The sequence below is a fragment of the Tenrec ecaudatus genome, chromosome 3 (genome assembly GCF_050624435.1).
Source record: "Tenrec ecaudatus isolate mTenEca1 chromosome 3, mTenEca1.hap1, whole genome shotgun sequence".
Lineage (NCBI taxonomy): Eukaryota > Metazoa > Chordata > Mammalia > Afrosoricida > Tenrecidae > Tenrec > Tenrec ecaudatus.
Window position 1 is genome coordinate 167772837 of NC_134532.1, and position 25218 is coordinate 167798054.

General features: G+C 42.0%; 1 protein-coding gene and 1 pseudogene across 2 annotated transcripts in view; one reads left to right on the forward strand and one right to left on the reverse strand.

Moving 5' to 3' along the window:
- Window positions 1-759: 759 nt before the first annotated feature.
- Window positions 760-25218, reverse strand: part of CEP135 (centrosomal protein 135) — a 124378-nt gene continuing 99919 nt past the window's right edge. Inside the window, exons 25-26 of one of the 2 annotated variants that reach the window (XM_075544286.1) lie at window positions 12187-12300; window positions 760-2412 (exon numbers count right to left, since the gene is read on the reverse strand). In XM_075544286.1, coding sequence (XP_075400401.1) covers window positions 12198-12300 — 103 coding nt within the window. In that variant the 3' untranslated portion in view covers window positions 760-2412; window positions 12187-12197. Of the gene's footprint in view, window positions 2413-8973; window positions 9293-12186; window positions 12301-25218 lie in introns of those variants that run through there. The other variant, XM_075544287.1, reaches the window with a different exon arrangement.
- LOC142443656 (dynein light chain 1, cytoplasmic pseudogene) lies at window positions 17215-17622 on the forward strand (annotated as a pseudogene).

Genomic DNA, 25218 nt, shown 5'->3' on the forward strand with positions numbered 1-25218 from the left:
GATGGTTGGAGTAAGTGCACCGGAGTAACCCGGCAAGAGAAGCGAGGAGGATGCTAGAGACTGAGGTTTTGGAAGGGACAAGCCCTAGATTCAGCTCCTTGCGGGCCACAAAATCAATCAGGCAGGCCTCAATTAGAATGTTTACAGCTTGACTGAAGAGTAGAACCACGTAGAGAAACAACAAAAATGACACTGCATCTCCAGAGACTGATTTACTTGGTCTGGTGTAGGGTTCAGGCATCAGATTTCATTGAAAAGTTCTCCAGGTAATGCCCATGGTGCACTCATGGTTGATAACGAATTAGCCCAAGACTGTCTTGGCTCAGAAAGAATAAGCGAGAACTAGTGGTAGAAGGCAGCAAGCTGGTGCTTGCAAGAACTGAGGTGGGTGCTGTGATGCAGGTGTGGGACGGAAGGTTGCAGTGAGGTGGGGGAGCAGGCGGCTCAACCTCATGGTGATTAATGTTCCACAGGTGAAAACAACGTGCACACACACAGACACACATTTTGTTTAACCATTTTGTGGAAGGATCACTAACAAAATTTGACTTCATGCCTTACATTTAGAACTGCGAGAAAAAAACCAAAAAAAACCCCAGAAAGGAGTCTGGAACCTAACGCTCAAATCCTCCATTAGTCTGATTTGAGTAAATGTTTCTTTAATGCTAGAACTAAAGAGGCTGCAAACATAAAACCCGTAAAAAGGAAAGAAAGAGGAAATAAATGAACTACCAGTTTATTGGAAAATTGATATCATGTTTCATTATTTAAAACAAAAAATTTAAATGTCTGTAAAAGGTCATGACAGTAATTGATGATAAAATCCACTTAAAAATGATCATGGTTATGAAAACATGGCAAAGGTGTAAATTTCTAAATTACTGAAAACATTACAAATATCTATGACAACATTAAAGTGTTTACTTTTACTCTGGGGAAAAGATGGGAACAGATATTTATTTTTATTTACATATTTACTAAAGATTTTCCTTGTGACACTGCAAACAATCATGTCTTATATTTTGCTATAACACATGAGTTCACACAAAGGAGATGGGGTACATCAAATGACAAAGGTAATAGGAAAAGCCACACTACACCCAGTTTTCACACTGACTTATTACGAAAGCCAGAATGCGAACACACAAGGCGTAGCAGCTTTAGGGAGAGTGTACACACACACACACACACACACCCTACTTCATTAAAACACAGGAGGCAACAACATGTATCAAAATAATTATTTTGACTCTTCTATATTCCAATGTTAGTTTTTTAGTTTTTCATAAAGGAATTTATTAAGGACAGGATTTCTTTCAAATGTGTATGGAATGTGTATGGCTCAGAAACAATGAAAATATTTTGGAATCTGATATTCTACTTAGCACTTCTTTCATTAATGTATGTGTACACACTTCTAAATTACTGAAAATCACAACTTTGTGAGTTAATTGATAATAGGTGTTTTCTATTTCTACACTAATGTTCAGCATTTACATATGATTCTGGATGAATGATAAATTACAGTGTATAGGCTCAGAAGGAAAAAAACTATTATTGTGTATTATTGAATGAATTTTAACAAAATGTTTTACTCACCCTACATACAATTAATTCTGAAATTTTAGATTAATACACTGGAGAATTTTATTTACTGGGAAAATACTCTCAAATTCTGTTCTATTGCTCTAAAAACCTCCGAACAGAGTTTCTAGGTCGACTTTAACAGAATGTGTATCATGTGAAGGACCCTCTCTATGGGCTAGTCCAAACAGAACTGTGTACAGGACCTAAGTGCAGCTTTCCCATCACAGTCTTCAACTGCACGTGGTGATCACTGGTCCCCAAGGAGCACATATGCCCTCCCACCGGCGACAGACAGTGAACCTTAGAATGAAAGCTAAGCATAATGGAAGAGCATCGGCGATGGTGATGCTCCACGAACGTGCTGAACACCTGGGTTACACACAGTCATGACAACCAAACGCACTTTAAAAAGACGACTTGTGAAAATACTTTACACACATATCATGGCTCATTAAGAAACTAGCTATTAAAGCATAATAGGAATAATACATTATATTAATTCACAGTATAAACACACTTGGGGAAATTTAAGTCAGGAATAAATATATATATATATCACATCAAGTATTACTATTAACACATATTTTGTACTAGAACGAACATGAAAATATACACATGGATATTAAGTTCTTTCCAACCAAACTTTCTTTCTTTTTTTTTACATAAATATTCACTGATTTAAGAAAGTTGACAGAGGTAGAATTTTTGCCAATGTTCATGATTTCCAGGAACAAGTACTTCAAACCTTTCCATTACTGTGCTGTCCTTTACAAAATCCAGAGCCAGTTTTCTGACTGCGGGTGCTCTGGAAAGGGAGGCTGGTGACTGGGGAGAAAATGGAGACAGTTACTTCACATATACACGGAATAACTCAGGTTCAGTGACATTTTAATAGAAATACAGCCATACAGATGATCCATTTAGTAGTTAGTAACTACAGGTCTATACTTCAAAAGGATATTTCTCACAAATTATAAAGTTTATTAAATCTAAAGATAAAAATGAAACAAACAGGATGAAGACAATTTGGGGTAGAAGCCGTGTTCAATTATGTCTGCATGTGTGTAAATGCATGCACATGTGCTTCTTTTATGAGCAGACTAATGAATAATATAAACACAGAGGCTGAGTAGTCTACTATAGCATGTTCATTGAGAAAAATTATTAAAAAGAGGATACAGTCTTGGTTTTATAAAGTTATGTACAAGTACAATAAATTATGTTGTCTGAATCTTAAAAAAGCATGTTATGGATAATCATATATTTAACATCACCCTAACATGCAACCTAATCACCCTAAGCTTTTAAAGCAAACAATAAGATAATGAAAACGTTCACAAAGGCAATATTGATAAAGGTAATTATCTTCCTCTACACGTCTAGAAAGATATTTCAGGCACGTTGTCAAAAGCTGATGTAAAAAAATAGCTTATGAAAAAATGCTACAGTTGCACGTCCCATAAAAGGAGGGAGGTGAAAATAAATTACAGAATACCCGTGTCGTGAACTGTTAGATCACTATTTTAAGATGGCAATTTTGAAAACGGTTGCTAATGGAACACATGCTCACAACAGTATGACGAGAAGCAAAAACCCAAGCAAAACCAGAGTGAAAACTTGCTTGAGTGAGCTCTGCTAAATCATTTATGTGTGTGTATACATTTTTATTATAAATTAAATAAATACTGGAAGGAAGTATGCGAAATGCTAATTGTTCATTTCTGGAATGTGGGCTTAAAAGAAATGTGGTTCCTTTCTGCTTCTCTCTATTTTACGTCTTCTCACTGAGCATGTGTTAGTTTAAAACATGACAAGTCTAATTAAACACATCTTAGTTTTAAAATTATGATTATCTAATTATTAGAAATGATATTGCACTGGTAAAAATAATGGCTTCAGAGAAACTTTCACATTGGACTTATTATTAATTGTTGAGCACTTTTGAGGAAGTCCCTTGAGGAAGTTAACTTGAGGACAGTGTTCTGAAATATGAGTAGGAATGGGTGACAATCACATTAGGATACCCTGTGGAACTGCTCAACACTAGTGGTGCTGTCAGCTAAGTACTGGATTGCTAAGGTTGGTGACTCAAGCCCACTAGCCTCTCTGAAGGAGAAAGATGAGGCTGTCTGCTTTCATAAAGATTTATAGCTTCAGAAACTCTATACAGGGTCACTATGAGCTGGAGTTGACTTGACGGCAGTGGGTTGTGAATTTGGTAATGGTTGTAGAAGTTTTCTAGTTCATCACAACTGAGCTAATTTTCCTAAGGCCACTAGTGCAGTGAAAAAGCTTGGGGATGGCTCTTTCATTCAGTCTTTGCAACTTCTCCGCACTCCCTGCGTGGACACAAGCAGATAAGGTACAAAGGCCTCTATAGCTTGGGGACTAGACCATTCCTCTGGCTGAGATTCATCTCAGAAGCAGTAGAGGGAAATCCCATGATTATAAAGAAAGAAGAGCAACCAATGGTATGTGTGAGGTTCTTGCCTGAAGTTGTGAAGGCAATAAACGGCGTGCCATGCTGAAACCATGAGGGAGAGCAAGGGACAGAGAAGGACTTCCTGGGCCACAGAACAAGGCAGGGGCTGAGGGATCGGTCCCACAACTGGGAGGCTGAGGATCAGAAATGGCTTTGGCTGCTGGCTGACAAGAGGTGCCGTGCGGCCTACTCCTATTTAAGTAGCCTCTGCAGAAAGGTTGGTCTTCAATTGCTGGTCTGACTTCTGGTTCTTTGGGTTTGGGGGTTAATGGACCAGAGGTTCAATGGTCTATTGATCCTGGCAGCTACCAGTGGCCTTTCAGATTGCCTGCTGACCATGCAGTCATTCGACTCTGCGGCCATGAACCTGACCTGCTCATCTTGGATTTTTCTACACCCCCGTCTCCACCAGCCAGTGCCCTTCCTGCTTTCAGGTTCATTTTCGTGCTTGTTGGTTCATCGTCAGTCCTGACAGTAATGTGGGTCAGGAAAAGCCTCCAATTTAGCATCTGACTCATGGACTTGAACAGGCTTGGACTTAATTGCTTCTACATCTGTGCAAGCCATCTTCTTGACATACATTTCTTTCTCCATATACATATAAGTATCACTGTTTTTGCGTCTCTGAAGAATTCCTCTAATAAAGTCCCATGATGGTGAGTTCTGAGGGTGAAGTAACCACTGCAATAGATGACTACCCACCCCGGCAGAGAAGAGGATGCAGCAGCACGGCAGGAATGCCTGGTGTCCAACGCTTTCAACAACGGGTGGAGGGTGAGCCTGTCTGACCTCTGCCTTGTGGCCAGGGCTTTGGGTGGATGTGGAGCCGGAGCCTCCTCCTCTCCACTGAAGCTGGCGGAGAGCAGCAGCTTGAACTCCCCAGCTGCTCCAGGGGAATGGGAGGAAGTTTTCTTCTCTCACAGCCACAGAAACCTACAGAGCAGTTCTCTCCTGTCACTATATGGTCTATGAGTTTAGAAGTTGTTTTTTTTTTTAACACTCCAATTAAACAACTTACAGAAACAGGCAGCTGGGTAGATTTAGCCCACAGACCCTACTGGCTAATCCTACATCTAGTATTATGCAAATTAATGCAGCAGCTTAGAAACTGTGAGGCACAGTGCTTCCAGAAGTGGCCCTCAAAGTGCAAGGAGGGTGTGTGTGTCGGGGGTAGGGGGTATTAAACAAACACACAGACAGGCAAACAAATGCAAAGCACTCTGCAATCCTTTAGTAGAATGTTCTCATAGGCTCTTCAAACACCGGTATATGCTGGTTAGGTGTTGCTGAGTGGATTTCAATTCACAAGAACTATGGCTGTGAAAGCCTACAATACAAGCAACATGCATAGGGTGGAGTCCTTGGGGAAATGCTCAATGCTGTTTATATACTTCCATCAAGAGAGGCACGGAAATGCACCATTTTAAAAAAGACAGGCTATACCTGTCGACAATATGGCATTGTTCACCGTTCAAAGACTGGAGCTGACTCATCTTGTGCATTCATTCCTATCCCAATGAGTCAGCACAATGAACTGTTTCTCAGTTAAATCTGTTCTACATCTTTACAGACACTTTGGAAACTGCCTTGGCCTATCTGTCAGAATGTAAACCTACTTAGATCCAGTGACCCACAATGTCACTCCTAAGTACATGCCCCAAAGAAACACACGCTCACCTCCCTGATATGATCGCTGAAGACAAATGGGTGCATAAGAAAATGTGGGGAAGAAAGATGATGGTGTCCGGCTATCAAAAGATATAGCATCTGGGGTCTTAAAGGCTTGAAGGTAAAAAAGTGGCCATCTAGCTCAGAAACAACAAAGCCCACATGGAAGAAGCACACCAGATTGTGCGATCAAGAGGTGCCGAAAGAATCAGTTATCAGGCATCAAAGAACAAAAAATTCATATCATTGTGAATGAGAAGAAGTGAAGAGTGGAGACCCAAAGTCTATCTGTAAGCAATTGGACATCCCCTTACAGAAGGGTCACAATAGGGTTGCAGGGAGGAGACAGCCAGTCAGGATGCAGTGTAGCAACGATGAAACATACAGCTTTCCTCTAGTTCCTAAATGCTTCCTCCCCACCCACTATCGCGATCCCAATTCTACCTTACAAATCTGGCTAGACCAGAGGATGTACACTGGTACAGATAGGAACTGGAAACACAGGGAATCCAGGACAGATGATCCCTACAGGACCAATAGTGAGAGTGGTGATACTAGGAGGGTGGAGGGAGGGTGGGTTGTAAAGGGGAAACCGATTACAGGGATCTGTACATAACCTCCTCCATGGGGGATGGACAACAGAAAAGTGGGTGAAGGGAGACATTGGATAGTGTAAGATATGACAAAACAATAACTTATAAATCATGAAGGGTTCATGAGGGAGGGGAGAGAAAGAAGGGAGGGGAAAATGAGGAGCTGATGCCAGGGGCTTAAGGGGAGAGCAAATGTTTTGAGAATGATGAGGACAACGAGTGTACAAATGTGCTTTATACATTTGATATATGTATGGATTGGGCTAAGAGTTGGGTGAGCCCCTAATAAAATTATTAAACAAAAAAGAGCTATAAGAGCCCCAATAAAATTATATATATAATAATTAAAAAAAGAAACACACACACACACACACACACACACACACACACACACACACACACCTGCTCACCAACAGACAGGTTCAAGGACACTCATTACAGCACTGTCAAAATCCAAAATGGAAACTATTAACCGCCTGCCAACAAGAGAACAGATAAATAGGCTGTGGGTAATTTCCACAACAGAATACTACTGAGCAATCTCCAAGCACACAAAACAATACGGAGGCATGGCATAAACGTAAGGTTGAACAATTAAAAAAATAAGAACTAGATTGGCAGGAACTTCTTAGTCCAGTAGCACAGCTGAAACCTGCCCCTGTGGATGTCCTGTTGGTATTTAAAATGGTAGTGACATGGTGTCCAGCACCACAGTCACATGCCAGCTATAGACAGATGAGCAGAAGGTCCTGCCCTCTGCCCTCTGCTAAAGAGACTGACCTTAGGATGGCAGAGGAGCACTGGGTCGGAAGATGCACCCAGCTCAGAAGACGCCTAAAATACCCCTGGGAAAGCACTGCTTCCTCCGCGTCGTCGCCCTTCATGACAGGGATGGAATAAAGCTTTGGGGACTTTCATTTGCTAATGTGATGTGACTCAAAGTGACAGGTAACACCCACAAATATCGTTAATAATTGGAATGTGGAAATGTATAAAGCGTGAGTCTAGGAAAATGGAAAGTCATAAAAAAGGAAACAGAATGCATAAGGATTGCTATCCTTCGCTGTACTGAGTTAAACGGACTGGCGTTGGTCACTGAGAACCAGAGATACTATTACTTACTCTGCTGGAGGTGACACATCGAAGAGGAAGGGCAGTGCATTCACCGTCAAAAAGAACAAGTGAAGATCTCTCCTGAAGCACACTGCTGCCAGCGATGGGGGTTACATCCCCTACACCTACACAGACCAGTTCACCCGGCCCTCATTCCAAGTTACACACCCACCACTATCGCCAAAAGAAGAACCTCAAGACGCTGACCAGCTTCACATGAAATGCACCCTGACAACTACTGATGCCCGGAATGCACAAGTTGGAAACCACCAGGAAGAATCAATAGTTAGAAAGCAGCCTTTATGGTAGAAACCGCACAGGAGATCACATGGTAAAATTTTGCAAGACTTATTCATGGAAAATACCTTTTATCATGAACATAAATGCTCTTGCCAGACTGAATACACAGGAATCAAAGCAACTACATATGTGGAACAAGGCAATGGAGAAGCTTAATAACAGCAGGCAGAATGAAGCTGGGGACCAACAGTGAAAAGGACCACCAACTGCTCCTATGCAAATTCAAGTTGAAGCTGAAGAAAGTTAAAACCACTGTAAGAGAGCCAAGCTAGCACCGAGGGTAGGCACTGCCATAGAGCACATCCCGACTCCTCCTGAAGCTGTAGGCCCCTGCGAGGGCTGATTTAATGTATTAGACAGGGGGCGGGGAGAAAAGGCCAAAGTGCATGTGAGAAGAGACTAATTTGTCACTGAATCCAGAGCAGCTAAAGTGAGTGGCTGCACCAGTGGGTTCAGCATAGGGACAGGGGTGGGGATGTCTCAGGACCCAGTAGTGCCTGTTCTGTTGTGCACGGGGTCAGCACTGACCCGATGGCACTAACACCCACGAGTGAGTGGGAGGAATGACGAAGTAAGAACTGAACAGAGGGTTAAAAGAGTGCCTTAAGGATACGTAATAAAATGTGCAAATACTTGGATTCGAAAACTAAGGAAGAAAATGCTTGGTATTTTTCAAGCTGTAAAAATTGATGTAAAAATTTACAAGGTACACCAATGAAGGAGTCATTGGCAAAATAATGAATGATGCAGGAAGCATCAAAAGAAATGATAATAATAATAATAGTAATAATAATATAATGTAATATAATAAGGGTTCCTGGGAGAGGTAGGGGATAAATGGGAGCTGATATCAGAAAGTTCAAGAAAGAAAATGTTTTGAAACTGATGGTGGCAGCAATTATACAATTATGCTTGATCTAATTGAATTACGTATTGTTATATCTGTAAGCATTCCCAATAAAATAATAATTTTAAAAGAAATACACAAAGTCACTACACCTAAAAGAATTGGGCAAGGTTCAAGCATTTCAGGAGGTAGCAGATGATAAGCACCCATGGTCCTGGAGGGCGAAGTTCAAGGTGCACTGAAGGCATCCGTGAACATACAAGACTCTAGGAAGTGATGGACTCTCAGGATGAGTGCTAATCTGGGTAGATTACAGAAACAAATCCACAGCAACTCATTATTTATACAAGAGAGTTTTATACAAAGGGTAATTGTACATTAAGAAAGCATCCCACCCCAATGCTGTCCAAGCTCAAGTCCAACATTAGCCTATATGTCTGACACCAATCTACAAAGTCCTCCTCGATCCCACAACACACATGCAATGACTCTCACTGCAGGAGGAAAGTCAAATCAGTGAGCGTATAAGCATCTCAGCACTGGCAGGGGTCTCCACACAGCTGCTCCAGCACCTAGGGCTGCATCAGAGTAAGTCCATGTGGCTTCTCCTCAGGGATGTCTTGCAGGAAGTGATGAGCCTTGTCAGCTGAAGCAGGCTGGCTAAGGCAGCTGCACCTTGGTCTGATCATGAAAAGGCAGGAGCTACAAGAACCAGAAAGGCAAGGCTCACCAAGCCATTTATCTCTCCGCCCTTCAATTAATCCCATATATGTTCATCAGCCAGCTTGGCACAATAAATCTTAACTATCTCAAGATATTTCCACAAAACAGATGCTAGTAGTGCTCCCTCATCTAAACAAGGGATTTGGAAGGTAGCTATCTGGTTAACCACATATATACATCCCTACAGCTATACCTCGATAAATAGCTTTTGGATGCCACATGGATGCGGTCTGAAAGTAGAGATCATCAGAGAGATATGCTTGTTAGGTGTTGTGCATTTGGTTCCAACTCACACACTGTACAACAGAACAAAACAATGCCAGTCCTGCGCCATCCTCACAATTGCTGTGTTAGGCTACTGCTGCAGCACCACTGCGTCAATCCACCTTAGAGAGTCTTCCTGCTTTTTTCCTGCCCTTTTACTTTAGCAAACATGATGCCCTTTGCTGGGGAATGGGCTTCTCCTGCTAACATGTCCAAAGTACATGAGATGAAGTTTCACCAGCCAAATTTTTAAAAGAAATCATTTTATTGGGGGCTTTTACAATATTCCAAACATCAGTTGTATTCAAGCATGTTTGTATGTATGTTGCCATCATCGTTTCCAAAACATTTTCAACTTGAGCCCTTGGTATAAGCGCCTCTTTTTCCCCCTCCCTCCCACCCTCAAGAATCCCTGATAAATTATATAGTTATTATTATTTCATATCTTACACTGTCCATTATCTCCCTTCACCCATGTTTCTGTTATTTGTCCCCTTCAGAGGGGGTAGGTGTGGGTGGGCAGGCTATATATCCAGTCTTGTGATGGGTTCCCCCTTTCTCACTCTTCCCCCTCCCTGACCATCCACCTACCCTGATGATATTGCTACCCCCACTACTGCTGTTCCTGAGGGGTTTATCTGTCCTGAATACCACGTGTTGAGAGCTATTACTTGTACCAACGTGTGTTCTCTGGTCTAGCCAGATTTGTAAGGTAGAACTAGGTGATGGTAGTGGGGCAGAGGAAGTATTCAGGAACTAGAGGAATACTGTGGGATTCATCAGTGCTGTGCTACACCTTGGTTGAATCATCCCTTCCTTCCTTATAACTCTTCTGTTGGGGATATCTAATGGTCTACAGATGGGCTTTGGTTCTCCACTCCAACCCCCCCTTGTTAGGATCGATACAGTTGTTTGTTTTGGATCTTTTGATACCTGATCCTGTCGATACCTCATGATCACACAGGATGGTGTGCCTTTTCCATGTGGGTTTATTTCCTTCCCTGATGGATGACTACTTGTTTGACTTTAGGCCATTATGACCCAAGATGCTATATCTTTTGATAGCCAGGCACCATCAGCTTTTTCCACCACATTTTCTTATGCACGTGTTTTGTCTTCAGCGATTGTGTTGGGAAGGTGAGTATCGAAGAGTGGTAGGTTATTAGAACAAAGTGTTCTTGTGTTAAGGGAGTCCTTGAGTAGAGGCCCAAAGTCCGTCTGCTGTCTTAAGACTTAACATATAAATATATGTACACTGGTCTCTATCCCTTTCATTATAAATTAGTATATTTACGCATATACATGCCGATAACTATACATCTATAAATAGCTTTTGCCCATTTCTTTTCTCTGCTATTTCCTTTCACCTTCCTCTTGTCCCACTCATCATGCTCACCCTCCATTCAGCTCTCACTATTTCATTTCAGATACATTGGTCTTGATCAAATCCCACATGGCATTATAAACCCTCCTCATCATCAATTTTAGATCTCTTGTTCACTTATCTCTCAGTTTGTTTGGTCTGCACTCTCCCTCCCTGCTGCCTCCTCTCCCATGTCCCCCTGACCCTGCCAGTCCCGTGGTTTCCTCTTGGGATTGTTTGTCCTATGTTATGAAGATAGATGTAGGGTGAAAGAGAAACAAAAACTAAACAAAAAGCAAAGCATAATAAAACAAACAAAACAAGAAAAAACCACACAAAACCCAATAGTTCCAGGTCTGCTGACCCTTATGTGTTCACCAGGCTCATTGTTAAGGAGCATTCTGGCTGTACTTCTTCCAAGAAGTTCTGCTAGTCCATAGTACTTTGAATATTTTCACCATCAACATAATTCAAATGCATCCATTATTTATCTTCCTTATTCCTAAATTTTTTTTGGTATGCACACGATAATTTAATTTAAAATAATCTGCCCTACAATACAATTATTATTGTACTGGTCTTAAGCTTTCATCATCTCCAACCCCTTATGGATCTGTATCTTTGGCTTCTACCCTCAATTTGGCCCAAATAGAGTTAGGAATTTATTTTCCAGACATGCATTCATCTTAACCTTAAACTGTACATGTCCCACCTATAGGAGGCCCTTCCGTGGCTCCCCAAAACTTATAGAATTAAACTATAATCTTCACATAATGCTAAATACAATATATTCAATATATATCCTATATATTGGATCTATTCTGTGGTCAGAATCAATGCCATGACAGGAAGTTCTACCTTCTAAACTTTCCCCCTCACTGTTTCCCACGACCTCCTATTCCTTTCCTGTGTGTTCTTGACTATATCTTTCCTAACACTTTCCCCACCTATTACCCACACTCTGAATTAAGTATTACCTTATGATAGCTCACATTATCACATAACCCTTTACTGTGGATGACTTCTTTTAAAATTGAGCTATAACATACTTACAACAAAATGCATAGATTGTAAGTGTTCGTTTTAATGAGTTTTGTATATATATCTGTAACCAAATCCAAGATATAGAACATTTTCACTGCTCTAGAAAGTTCCCCAGAATACCTTTCCAGCCAATCTTCCCTTCCTCCACCAAATTTAATCACCAGAGATAAGTCCCGCCTTTCTTCCTATCACATACACATACCTTTCTGTTAATTATAAGTCTGTAAGTTCAGGAGAATTTGAAGGAGACCTCAGAGTAGAACTAAGGGGTGGGGTAGGAAGACCATGTCGACGCATCTCTTGGATTGCTCGTTCTCTGTAAGTAAAGATAAAACAAGAGGAATAAAGCACTATGAACAACCATACAGTACTAAACAAATAAATTGCTATACAAAACAAATAAGGTGCTGTACAAAACAGTGTCACTGACATTAGCTCATTAAGTATTCTCTACTGCAGGCACAGGTAGAAAAGATGGGGCTGTCCAGTCCTACAAACAATCATTCTCAGAAACCCATAGGGGCAGGTCTACTCCATGGCCTAAGTTTGATTTTTTTAAGTTTACTACATTAAACAATATATATATATATATATATATATATATATATATATATATATATATATATATATGTTATTACTATATTTAAAAGCCCTAAATTCTTGGATAATTTTTGAGTAATGATAAAATATTTCCATTACAAGAATTTGTATGTAAGGGATTATTTAAAGCAATATGGTAAAGCCAACACTGTGGGAATGACAGTTCCAGTTCCACCGTCTGCAGAGTCAGGGTGACTCCTGAAGGCCCCATGCGGGTCAGAGCAGGGCTATTCTCCACAGGATTTCCAATGGCTGATTTTTCTGAAGTGTAAAATCACCAGCCCTTTCATCCGAGGTGTCTCTAGGTGGACTCAATCTAACTTTTCGGTTAGCGGCTGAGCATGCTGTTTTCATCAGCCAGTCAAGGGCACAACAGTCAGTTATAAAACAGGATACTAAATGAATACATTCAACACTGCAGTAAAATACATGACTGGATGTTATGTCTAAGGGCTCACAGAAGGTAGCCTTGCGGGATCGTTTTGAGTTTCTTACGGAGCCCTAGTGGCAGAGCCGTAGTGTAGTGATTACTCGCTGGGCTGCTAACCACGAGGTCAGCAGTTGGAAAGACAGGTCTTTCTACTCCAGCTAAGAGTTACAGTCTCGATTATTCACAGGGGCAGTCCAACCCTGTCCTAAAGGTTTGGTATAAGCGATCACTGACTTGATGGCAGTGAGGGTTTTTTTTTTCCTCTTTATACTTTAATACTTTAAAAATTATACTACGAACTTGTCTTACGTGTGTTTAAAAACTGAATGTGTGTATAATTGGAAGCACATTTTTTAATGTACTTAGCAGTCTGAAGTATTTGTGGGCTAATCAACTGTTGGTTTCTCTGGCACCCTAGACTCTCCTAATTATCTTTCTGCCTAGATGGGCACGGCTTAGCTCTCGTACCGGATCCTTTTCTCCTCCCTACACTTTAAAAGTACTTAAATATGGCAACTCCCCACAGGGACCCAACGTGTCCTGACCCAATGATCTTTCCTTACTGCGTCCAGGGTAGGTGAAGTCCCATCCATCAATGCTCCCAATAACAGCCCATACCCCTATACCTACAGTTCCACAATGCTTTTAAATTGTCTGTGCATCATCCTCATTGTACTGGGTCCCTGGGGAATTCACTATTCATTTTAGTGTCTTATTCAATTTGGCGTTCCTGGTACTCCTGGTGCCTGACGATAATGCAAAGAATATTCGGAACAGACTTAGGGGAAGATGGCGACAGAGTAACATATACCAGAGGGACTCCACAGAATTCAGCCCAGGAGAGTTGCTTAGAGGGAAATTCAACACTGCTGGAACGCAGGAAGAGCATCATAAAGATAAGTAGGCACAGACCCGCAAGGCTGGGGGCTTTTGGCTCACCACAGTGGAGGCCCGCGAGGGCTTGACCTTAGCCCCACTACTGTCTCCAGCAGAGCTGAGAACATTTGGAGCCCGCAAGGGGGCTTTTTCTTAACACATCCATAGTTTGTGGCCACCTGCTTCCCAAGTGACGAAACCCTGGCAACGTCCCCAGCAAGGATCAGGGTTCAGCTACATTGTTACTTTTGTTTCCCTCTCTTCTCTATATCCCTGCAAAGTCACAGCAGGTCCCACAGGGGCTTTTTCTCAACACAGCCACAGCTTGCTGCTGTCTCAGGGAAGGGAATAAACCTTTGCAGCCCCAAGGACAGGGATCAGGGGTTCAGCTACAGTGTTACTTTTGTTTGTCTCTCTTCTCTATATCCCAGCACAGTCTCAGCAGGCTTACTTTTTAATTTTTTTCTCCTCTTTGTCTCTTTCTTGTTGTCTCACACTCCACTGCTGACCTCCAGACCACTCCCCTTAGCCTAGGGCATTTACGCCTTCGCCACATCCAGTTAGGTGAGCTCCACCCTGTGCAGCTAGCCCAAAGCCAGGGAAAGCGCCACAGAACTCCACTAGGAGATACACTGCCCAACTTCTTACCAGGGAATTCCTGCCTGTGTACCTGGGGGTCCTAAAGCAGCTCGGCCAACACTCATTAACATTCCAAGCTGTTGCAAGAACCTCTGCCCAGCCTCCACAATACCAAAGCAGTCAACCCACTAGCCTTCTGGGGCACTCCGCTGAGAGAGGAGCCCCAGGAAGATAAAGTGGTAGGCTAATTCCACAGTGAAATTAGCTGTAGGCAGCTCGAAGAAGCATTCCTACAAGTCTCCCAGAGAGAGCCAGTGCTCTTCAACTCCCTGGAAAATGGCACCTGGCTCCTCTAAATCAACGCAACGCAAACAGCCATCAGCCCCAATGACCTAAACGAAAAATCAGGAGAAACAAAAGGCAATGGCAGAACATGTCCCACACATAATGACATGTGTAGAAGAAGCAGACATTGAGCTGCCACAGAAAGAAAATTTTCAGAATGCTGCTTGGAATCATACAGGATATGAGGAAAACAATACACAAAAAGGATGAAATGATTGAGGAGATAAAGGCCACACACCAAATGGATATACGGGATCTTAGGGAGGAGATAACAAAAACCAGTAACAGAAACACGGACCTGAGATTTGACTGGAGGAAGCAGAGAACCACACCAGTGACTAGGAAGACAGCCAAGTAGGCTTTAACAAATGCGGGGAAAAAATCTAATAAAATCATCAGAGAAGCTGAAGAAAATCTAAGAGCTATGTCTGATGCTATGAAGTGGAACATTAGAATTATTGGCTTACCAGAAGTCACAACAAAGAAGTCATCTGCAAAAACAGTGAGAGAATTCTTGGAGGAAAACTTACCCAGTTTAATGAATGAAAACCAGGCAACCATTCAGGAGGCTGAAAGATCACCAGACAGACTGAATCTCAAGAAGATGTCACCAAGGAACATAATAAACTATCCAACTTTGAGGAAAAGTAGAAAATCATGAGAGCAGCTAGGGAAAAACAAACAATAACATATAAAGGTTCACAAATAAGAAAATGCTGAGACCTATTGGCAGAAACTATGAAGAAAAGGAGAGAGTGGAGTAACATATTCCAAATATTGAAGGGAAACACAAACTCAAGAATACTCTACCCAGCCAAATTATCAATCAAGATAGATGAAGAAGAGTCTTCCCAGACAAGGAAAAATTCAAAGAATATGTTAGAAGAAACCAATCCCTACAAAACATCCTTGCCGACACTGTATGGGCAGAAGAACAGCACTTACCAAGCATAAATAAAAGAATGCCACATAGAACAACCTCTCCCAGAGGACAACAAATAGAAAACAGACCCCAAGATAGCACTGGATTAAGAATGGAAGGAAGTCAAGAATGATATACACCCACACACGCACAACACATTCATGAGAAGGGAAAGTAGGAAAACACTCAACACAAAATGGTATAAGATGACATCACAGAGTCCACAGATGGAGATAATAACCCTGAATATCAATGGACTGAACTCAAACATCAAAAGACTGAGACTAGTATACTGGCTTAGAAAACACAACCCATCAATCTGCTGCCTAGAGGAGACTCATCTCAAGGCTACAGACAAAAATAGGCTGAGACTAAAAGGCTGGAGAAATGCATACCAAGCAAACAGCAATTCCAAAAAAGCAGGGGTTTCAATGTTAATCTCGGATAAAATTGACCTCATAGTGGAAACTAAAAAGAGAAATATGGAGGGATACTATATAATGCTCAAGGAACGGTAGACAAAGAACCCCTAAGCATTATAACCTATATTCCCCGAATGTGAGACCCACTGAATACGTCAACCAAATGTTTCAAAAGATAAAAAGGAAATCACAGCCTCAACAATCATAGTGGGTGACTTCAATACACCACTCTCTGAGAAATACAGATCACAGAAAAAGAAATTCAATAAGGAGGCTAGAGATCTAAACACTACAATCAGGCAATCTGACCTGATATTTAGAGCTTTTCATCCAAATACAAAAAAATTCACATTCTTCTCAAGCCTACATGACACATATTTGAACACAGACCACATGCTGGGGGATCAGGCGAATCTACATAAATTTAAGCACATTGATATTATACAGACAATCTCTCTCTGACCACTGCACCATAGGCTGGAAATCAACAAAAGGAAGACAAAGAAAACAAGAGCAAACAATTGGAGGATGAATAACTATTGCAAAAGGACTGCGTACTGGCACCGATCAGAGATGAAATTAGGAAATTTCTAGAAACCAATGAGAATGAGCACACAACATACAAAAACTTATGGGACACAGCAAAGGGAGTTATCAGAGGAAGATTCATAGCAATAGATGCACACCCGAGAAAAGAAGGGAGACTCATGATTGATATGCTGGCACAAAATTTACAACAACTCGAGCAGAATCAGCGGGACAATCCTATTAAATGCAAAAGACAAGAAATAATAAACATCAACTGAGATTCAGGAGAGGGAAAATAAGAAAACTATGGGAAAAGTTAATGTTGCTAAAAGTTGGTTCTTTGAAAGAATAAACAGAATTGATAGGCCACTGGCAAACCTAGAAAGGAGGGAACAAATTTCAAAAGCAAAAATAAGGGATGAGAGATGCTCCACGGCTTCGGTAGCGATGGCTCTCGCTGTGTTTGAGCCGCTATAACCCCCTCCCCCAGGACCGTCGCAGTCGGCTAGTCCGCGCTTCACGGTAACCATGTGCGACCAAAAGGCTGTGATCAAAAATGCCGACATGTTGGAGGAGATGCAACAGGACTCGGTGAAGTGTGCGACTCAGGCGCTGGAGAAATACAACATAGAGAAGGACATTGCGGCCACATCAAGAAGGAGTTTGACAAGAAGTACAATCCCACTTGGCACTGCATTGTGGGCAGAAACTTTGGTAGTTATGTGACACATGAAACTATGCACTTCATTTACTTCTACCTGGGCCAAGTGGCCATCCTTCTGTTCAAATCTGGTTAAAGCATGGATTGTGCCCACACACCCAGTGATCCATCCCAAACCAAGCACTGCCGCCTAAATTCCAAATACCAGAGACTGGACTCTTCAGCCTTGCTAAGGGAACACCTCCACCTTTGAACCTTTTTGTGTTGTTTGGTACAGGACCGTCTCTGTACTCCTTTGTGGTTATAAAGCAATTAGCAAAATGGCAAAAAAAGAAAAAAGAATAAGGGATGAAAAAGAGGACATTACAACATACTCTAATGAAATCAAAAGGGAAATTATACAGTACTACGAAGGATTGTACTCCAAAGAATTCAGTAATTTGGAAGACATGTACAAATTCTTAGAAAAACAATCTCTCCCTAGACTATCCTTGATGGATGTCAAGAATCTCAACAGACCCATAGCAACAGAAGAAAAAGACAAGGTTATCAAAGGATTACCAACCAAAAAAATCCTCTGGACCAGAGGCTTCACTGGAGAATTCTACCAAGAATTTAGAGAAGAAGTAACACCAATCCTAAACAAATTCTTCCAGAACATGGAAAAAGACAGCAAACTCCCGAACTCCTTCTATAAAGCTAGTATAAATCTGATACCCAAGCCAGGCAAGGATCCCACAAGAATCGAGAAGTACAGACCAATATCCATAAAGAACATCTATGTAAAAATCCTTAACAAAATACTAGCCAACAGAATATAAAAGTATATAAAACAAATAATTCGCCACGACCACGTAGGATTCCTACCAGGCATGCAGGGACGGTTCAACATACGAAAGACCATTAGTATCATTCGCCACACTGACATGAAAAACTCTAAGAACCACATAATATCGATAGATGCAGAAAAAGCATTCGACAAGATCCAACACCAATTCCTGTTTAAGACACTGGAGAAGATAGGAATGGAAGGAAAATTCCTCAAGACAATACAAACCATGTATGAAAAACCAACAGCCAATGTGGTAGTCAATGGAAAAAAAGACTAACACAATCCCAATGAAAAGGGGGACCAGACAAGGACATCCCTTGTCCCCACTCTTATTTAAAATTGTTCTGGAGGTTTTAGTTAACAGCATAAGGTAAGGAAAAGACATCAAAGGTATTCATTCGTCTGGGGAAGGAAGAGGTGAAACTATCGTTATTTGCAGATGATATGATTTTATATATGGAAAATCCCAAAAGTTCAACAAGGGGAGCATTGGAAGCAATAGAGGAATTTGGCAGAGTGGCAGGATATAAGATCAACAAACAGAAGTCCATCAGACTGTTATACACATCAGATAAGACCACAGAAGAGGAGATCAAAAAGGTGGTACCCTTCACAATAGCCAAACACAAACTGAAATATCTAGGGATATACTTGACTAAAAGAACAAATGATCTATATGGGGAAAACTACAAAATACTTTTACAAGAAAGCAAGATTGACCTCAACAAAAGGAAGAATAGCCCGTGCTCATGGACTGGAAGACTCAATATAGTAAAGATGTCAGTTCCGCCAAAGGCACTATATAAATTTAATGCAATCCCAATACAATCATCCTCATCTTTCTTCAAAGAAATGGAAAAACTGATTACCAACTTCATATGGAGAGGGAAGAAGCCCAGAATTAGCAGAGAACTCCTCAAGAAGAAGGACACAGTGGGAGGGCTTGCTTTACCTGACTTTATCACATACTATATAACCACAGTAGTTAAAACCACATGGTATTGGTACAATGACAGGTACTCAGACCAATGGAAAAAAACTGAAAACCCAGAAATAAAATCATCAGCGTACAAACAACTGATTTTTGATAAGGGCCCAAAAATATCCAATGGGAAGCAGATGCCTTCTTCAACAAGTGGTGCTGGAAAAAATGGATATTTATCTTCAGAAAAGTGAAGCAAGAACCTTACCTCACTCCATGCACAAGAATAAACTCAAGGTGGATCACAGACTATGAAGTTAAACCTCAAACTATTAGGGCCATCAAGGAAGGAATTGGGACCAATTTGAGAACTTTGGCACAGGGAATACATAGGCTATCAGAAATAGAGAAGGACACAAACAGAAGAGGTACAAATTGACAAATGGGATATACTGAAGATAAAACACCTGTGTACATCATAAGAATTCACCAAGAGAGTCCATGGACTCTCATAACAGAGTCCCCGGACTGGGAAGACATCGTTAGCAATGACACATCAGACAAAGGCCTTATGACTAAAATCTACAATACTCTGCTAGCTTCCAAAAAGAAAAAAACTAGTGCCCAGTGAGGAGGTGGGCAAAGGATCTGAACAGAAGTTTCACAGGGGCAGAAATCCGAATGCCCAACAAACTTATGAGAAAAATTTCCTGATCTTTAGCCATAAGAGAAATGCAAATTAAAACAATAATGAAGTACCACCTAACACCCTCAAAGATAGCCCAATTAAAAAAATTAGAAAGCAACAAGTGGTGGAGGGGCTGTGGGGAGACAGGAACTCTCATCCACTGCTGGTGGACCTGTAAGTATGTACTACTACTATGGAAATTGATCTGGAAATATCTAAAACAGATGGAAATTGAGTTACCATACGACCCAGCAATACCCCTACTCGGCATATACCCAGAAGAGGCAAGAAAAAAACGAAATCCAGACATCTGTGCTCTAATGTTCATTGCAGCACAGTGTACAATTGCAAGGAGTTGGAAACAACCCAAATTTCCATCAACTGACGAGTGGATTAAAAAGCTGTGGTATATAAATTAATGAAGTAGTATGAATTGCTAAAAAGCAGTGCTGAACATATGAAGCACATCACTGCATGGGAAGAACTGGAGGAAATCATGTTAAGCGAAGTAAGCCAAGCACAAAAGGACAGGTACAACATGAATCCACTGAGGTAAGCCTTAAAAAAAAAAAAATGCAAAACGGGCATAGGAAAAACACTACTGTATACAAACATTCCTGGAGTGAGGACCAGGCAATATGTCAAGGATCAGACCAAATACAGGGATACATATGGTAGAGAAATAAAAAGGAGGTGGGGAAAGGAAAAAAAGAAAAATAAATGGGTAGCAGGGACACAGGGCACTAACCCACTCAAGGGGAGCATATTGTTTGTTTCCACAGGGAAAGAGGGATCAGACTTCAACCTAGTGCTCCAAGATGTGAATGTAACATGCCAGCGTGGGGTAGGGAACCAGTGGAGAGGTCTGAGCGGCTGGCCCCAATCCCAGCTACTATGTGGACACCTGCCCCTCCCCCCAGAAGAATTTATTTCAAAGGACGGCATTGAATCTGCAGCTCCAGGAGAGGGACATATCAGAATGGAGCACATGGGAGCAGATCAAGGGGGAAGAGGAGAGAGTGGAGCACACCCTGGCCCACCAGGCCCTGAGGACGATGTCCCCGATTAGAGCAGCCACTCCACAGAGAAGACCACATGGCCGGCCCCACTATGAGACATGACATCCCTCACTGACCCATAGCCCTATAGGGGACAACACCAGAGACACAGTGTGGTAAATGCACACGATCTGACCCTGCCACACTGAGGCAAAACAGTAAGGGGGTGCAACAGAACAGCAAGGGAGCGGAGCAACGAGGTCTCCAAGAAATGCTGAAGGTTGACTTTGAGGCCAGGGTGTGGTGCCCCAACAGACTGGAATGGAAAACACTCCTGAAGGGTGACAAACAGTCCTTGAATTAACTACAAGCTTTTCTTTCTTGTTGTGTTGTGGGGTTTTTTTGGTCACTGGTTTGTTGTTGTTGCTTTGTTGTATACTGGTGTATGGTTTTGCTCTGTCTTGTTTTTGTGCATGATATTATCTCCACAGGTCTGCCTAAATAAACTAGGCTGGATGAACAATCTGGAGGAGAAAACAACGGACCGCCAGTTTCGGAGGGACACGGGAAAGGGGGAAGTGGGGGGAAAGGTAATGGTGTAAACAAACCCAGAGACAAGGGAACAACAAGTGATCCAAATCGGTGGTGAGGAGGGTGTACGAGGCCTGGAAGCACGTGATCAATAGTAATGTAACCAAGAGGAATTATTGAAAGCCAAATGAAGACTGAGCATGATAACAGGAAAAGAGAAATGTCAAAGGAAATAGAGGACATAGGAGGGAAAGGGCATTTATAGAGGTGAAAATAAAGGCATGAACATATGTAAATATATTTATATATGAGGATGGGGAAATAGATCTATGTGCATATATTTATAGGTTTAGTGTTAAGGTAGCAGAAGGACATTGGCCATCCACTCAAGTACTCCCTCAATGCAAGAATACTTTCTTCTATCAAATTGGCATTCTATGATGCTCACCTTCCTGACACAACCACTGAAGACAAAGCTGTGAATAAGCAAATGTGAAGAAAGCTGATGGTGCCTAGCTATCAAAAGATATAGCGTCTGGGGTCTCAAAAGCTTGAATATAAACAAGCGGCCATCTAGCTCAGAAGCAACAAAGCCCACATGGAAAAAGCACACCAGCCTGTGTGATCACAAGGTGCTGAAGGGATTAGTTATCAGGCATCAAAGAACAAAAAATCATATCATTGTGTGCTCACCTCCATGATACGACAGGTGAATATAAATGGGTGTATAAGCAGATGTGGCAAAGAAAGCTGATGGTGCCCGGCTTTCAAAAGATATAGCGTCTGGGGTCTTAAAGGCTTGAAGGTAAACAAGCGGCCATCTAGCTCAGCAGCAACAAAGCCCACATGGAAGAAGCACACCAGCCTGTGCGATCATGAGGTGTCGAAGGGATCAGGTATCAGGCATCAAAGAACAAACAAATCTTATCATGGTAAATGAGGGGTGGAGTGTGGAGTGGAGACCCAACGCCCATTTGTAGGCCACTGGACATCCCCTTACAGAAGGGTCTCGGGGAGGAGTTGAGCCAGTCAGGGTGTGATGTAGCAATGATGAAACATACAACTTCTAGTTCCTAAATGATTCCTCCTCCCCTACTATCATAATGCCAATTCTACCTTAAAAATCTGGCTATACCAGAGGATGTACACTGGTACAGATAGGAACTGGAAACACAGGGAATCCAGGGTAGATGATCTCTTCAGGACCAGTGGTGTGAGTGACGATACTGGGAGAGTACGTTTGAAAGGGGGAACCGATTACAAGTATCTACATATAACCTCTTCCCTGGATGTGCAACAGAAAAGTGGGTGAAGGGAGACATCGGATCGGGCAAGATATGACAATATAATAATTTATAACTTATCAAGGGCTCGTGAGGGATAAGAGAGCGGGGAGGGAGGGGAAAGATGAGGAGCTGATGCCAGGGGTTTAGGTAGAGCAAATGTTTTCAGAATGATGAAGGCAATGAATGTACAAATGTGCTTTACACAATTGATGTATGTATGGATTATGATAAGAGTTGTATGAGCCCCTAATAAAACGATTAAAAAAAGAAAAGAAACAATTTTCCTCTAGTTCTTAAATACTTCCCCCACGCACCCACTATGGTGATCCCAATTCTACCTTACGAATCTGGCTAGACCAGAGGATGTACACTGGTACAGACCGAACTTGAAACACAGGGAATCCAGAACAGATGATCCCTTCAGGACCAGTGCTTAGAGGGGCAATATTGAGAGGGTGGAGTAGAAAGGGGGAACCGATTATAATGAACTACATATAACCTTCCCCCTGGGGGATGGACAACAGAAAAGTAGGTGAAGGGAGACATCAGACAGTGTAAGATATGACAAAAAATAATAATTTATAAATTATCAAGGGTTCATGAGAGCGCGGGGAGCAGGGAGGGAGGGGAAAAATGAGGAGCTGATACCAAGGCTCAAGTCGAAACAAATGTTTTCTGAATGATGATGGCAACAAATGTACAAATGTGCTAGACACAATGGATGTATGAATGGATTGTGTTAAGAGTTGTACGAGATCCCAATGATTAAAAAAAAAAGAAGAATATTCGGACCATTGTGCAGAAACGTAGACAACAGTACCAAGTTCTTCTGTGTTACCCTGAGCTGAATTGAGCAAGACTGAGTGACTCCTTCTGAGACGTTTTAGTCTGTGTTCAGGTACATAGACCACTCACCTTCCTCAAATTCAGTCAAAGGCATTCCTACCGCAGTGACGGGGTGGATCAAGTATGGCTTGCCCATCACTCACTCTTGGACTGTACTTACCCTTCTGGGTAAAGTTTTCAAGTTGGCAGGCTCCCTCCCTCCTTCTTTCCCATCTTTTCCTGCATAGTAGGCTTGGCCCTCTTCCCACCGCAAAACTCTCAAAGGTCAAAAGGCAACGGCCTGTCCTGCTTTGCTTCCCCGTGTGTGTCTGGCTCTAACCCAATGGAGCACAGTGGCTGTGCTGCCATCCCTGTGGCGGGCTAGTCAGTCTCTGTGCCACAAGTTTTTCTGTCTCGAGTTTTTCATATCCAGACTTTCTAGTCAGTTGTGGTTCTAAAACATTTTTTTTCATTATCAACCCCCAAAGGAGCCATTTTAGACAATTCTTTATGCCTAATCTGCTGAAATTTAAATACCAAGATTAAACTAAATTCACAGCCAGCTAGTCAATTCCAACTCATAGTGACCTTGTAGGATGGAGTAGAATTGCCCTTGTGGGATTCTGAGACTTTAAGTCTATAGCAGTAGAAAACCTCATCTTTCTCTCATAGAGCAGCTGGTGGTTTTGAACTGTTGACCGTGATGCTAGCAGCCCAGGTCCTAATCTACTAAGCTACCAGGACTCCTGTTTGTTGCCTGCTGGAGGGCCATTATAATCTAGATAGGAACAAAGGGCTGTTGTCTCCACCTAATGCCTGCGCTAAACGAAAATTAGCTGTCCTTGCCACAAGAAAGGAGTTGGAAAGAAGTCAGGCACGTTAATTAGACACCTGTGGTAAAATCCAAAGCTGAGCATGCTCAGACTCAAGTCACGTAGGCACAGGTGAGAGGTACTCTTGGGCGCACAAACTAGGCACCAAGCACATGACATCACACAGGCACAACTAAACTCAGCCAATAAATTGGCCTGTACCCTCCACCATGCCTCCGACCCCTCTCTTCTTCAGGTGTGCTGTGCAAGTGGAGGGTGGGAATTGCTCCTGTGTGTACAGCACTTAGGTGCCCGCGGGCCCTTGCAGCCCATACTGTCTAGGCCTCTGTGGATTTCCTGCTCTTGGTTCCGAATGCGTGTTATGCTCCTGCCCCGGTATTCCTTCCATGTGTTTTTCTGCACTCCTTTGACCTGGCATTTTCAGTAGCGAACTTTCCCAACACGACACCCTGCCGTGCAGACTTGCACACTTTCCCAGGGACACTGTATTTTGGAGACCTAATACCTGAAACTTCCTTTCCCCTTACAAGTCACTTGGATTTACAAAAGTGTTTCTGCCAAGAGTATTCTTTCAGTGTTGAGAAGCAAGAACCAAGGTAAACCACCCCAGAAACCTATCACTGGTAGAAGACAGGGTAGTTCCCTTTAAGAATATGACCTCACTGGATGGTATGTGGAGCAAGACAGACAAGGTCGTGTGGTTCAAGTCTTCTTTGGGGAATAAGGAATGGGAAAAGAGAAGACACTAAGGGGCCTCTAAGCCTGGGCTTTCTGAAAGCACGGGATCCTTGAATTGAAGAGAATTTTAAAGTTAATAATTGGGAAATGGAAATCATAACATAGGCACACTTCATCACATTCAAAATTATAAAAAATTAAAAACACAGCTTTCATTTAATGGTTGTAACCTCAGACCTCATATGTTGTTTGGAAACAGAAGATTGACTTGGTAGCAA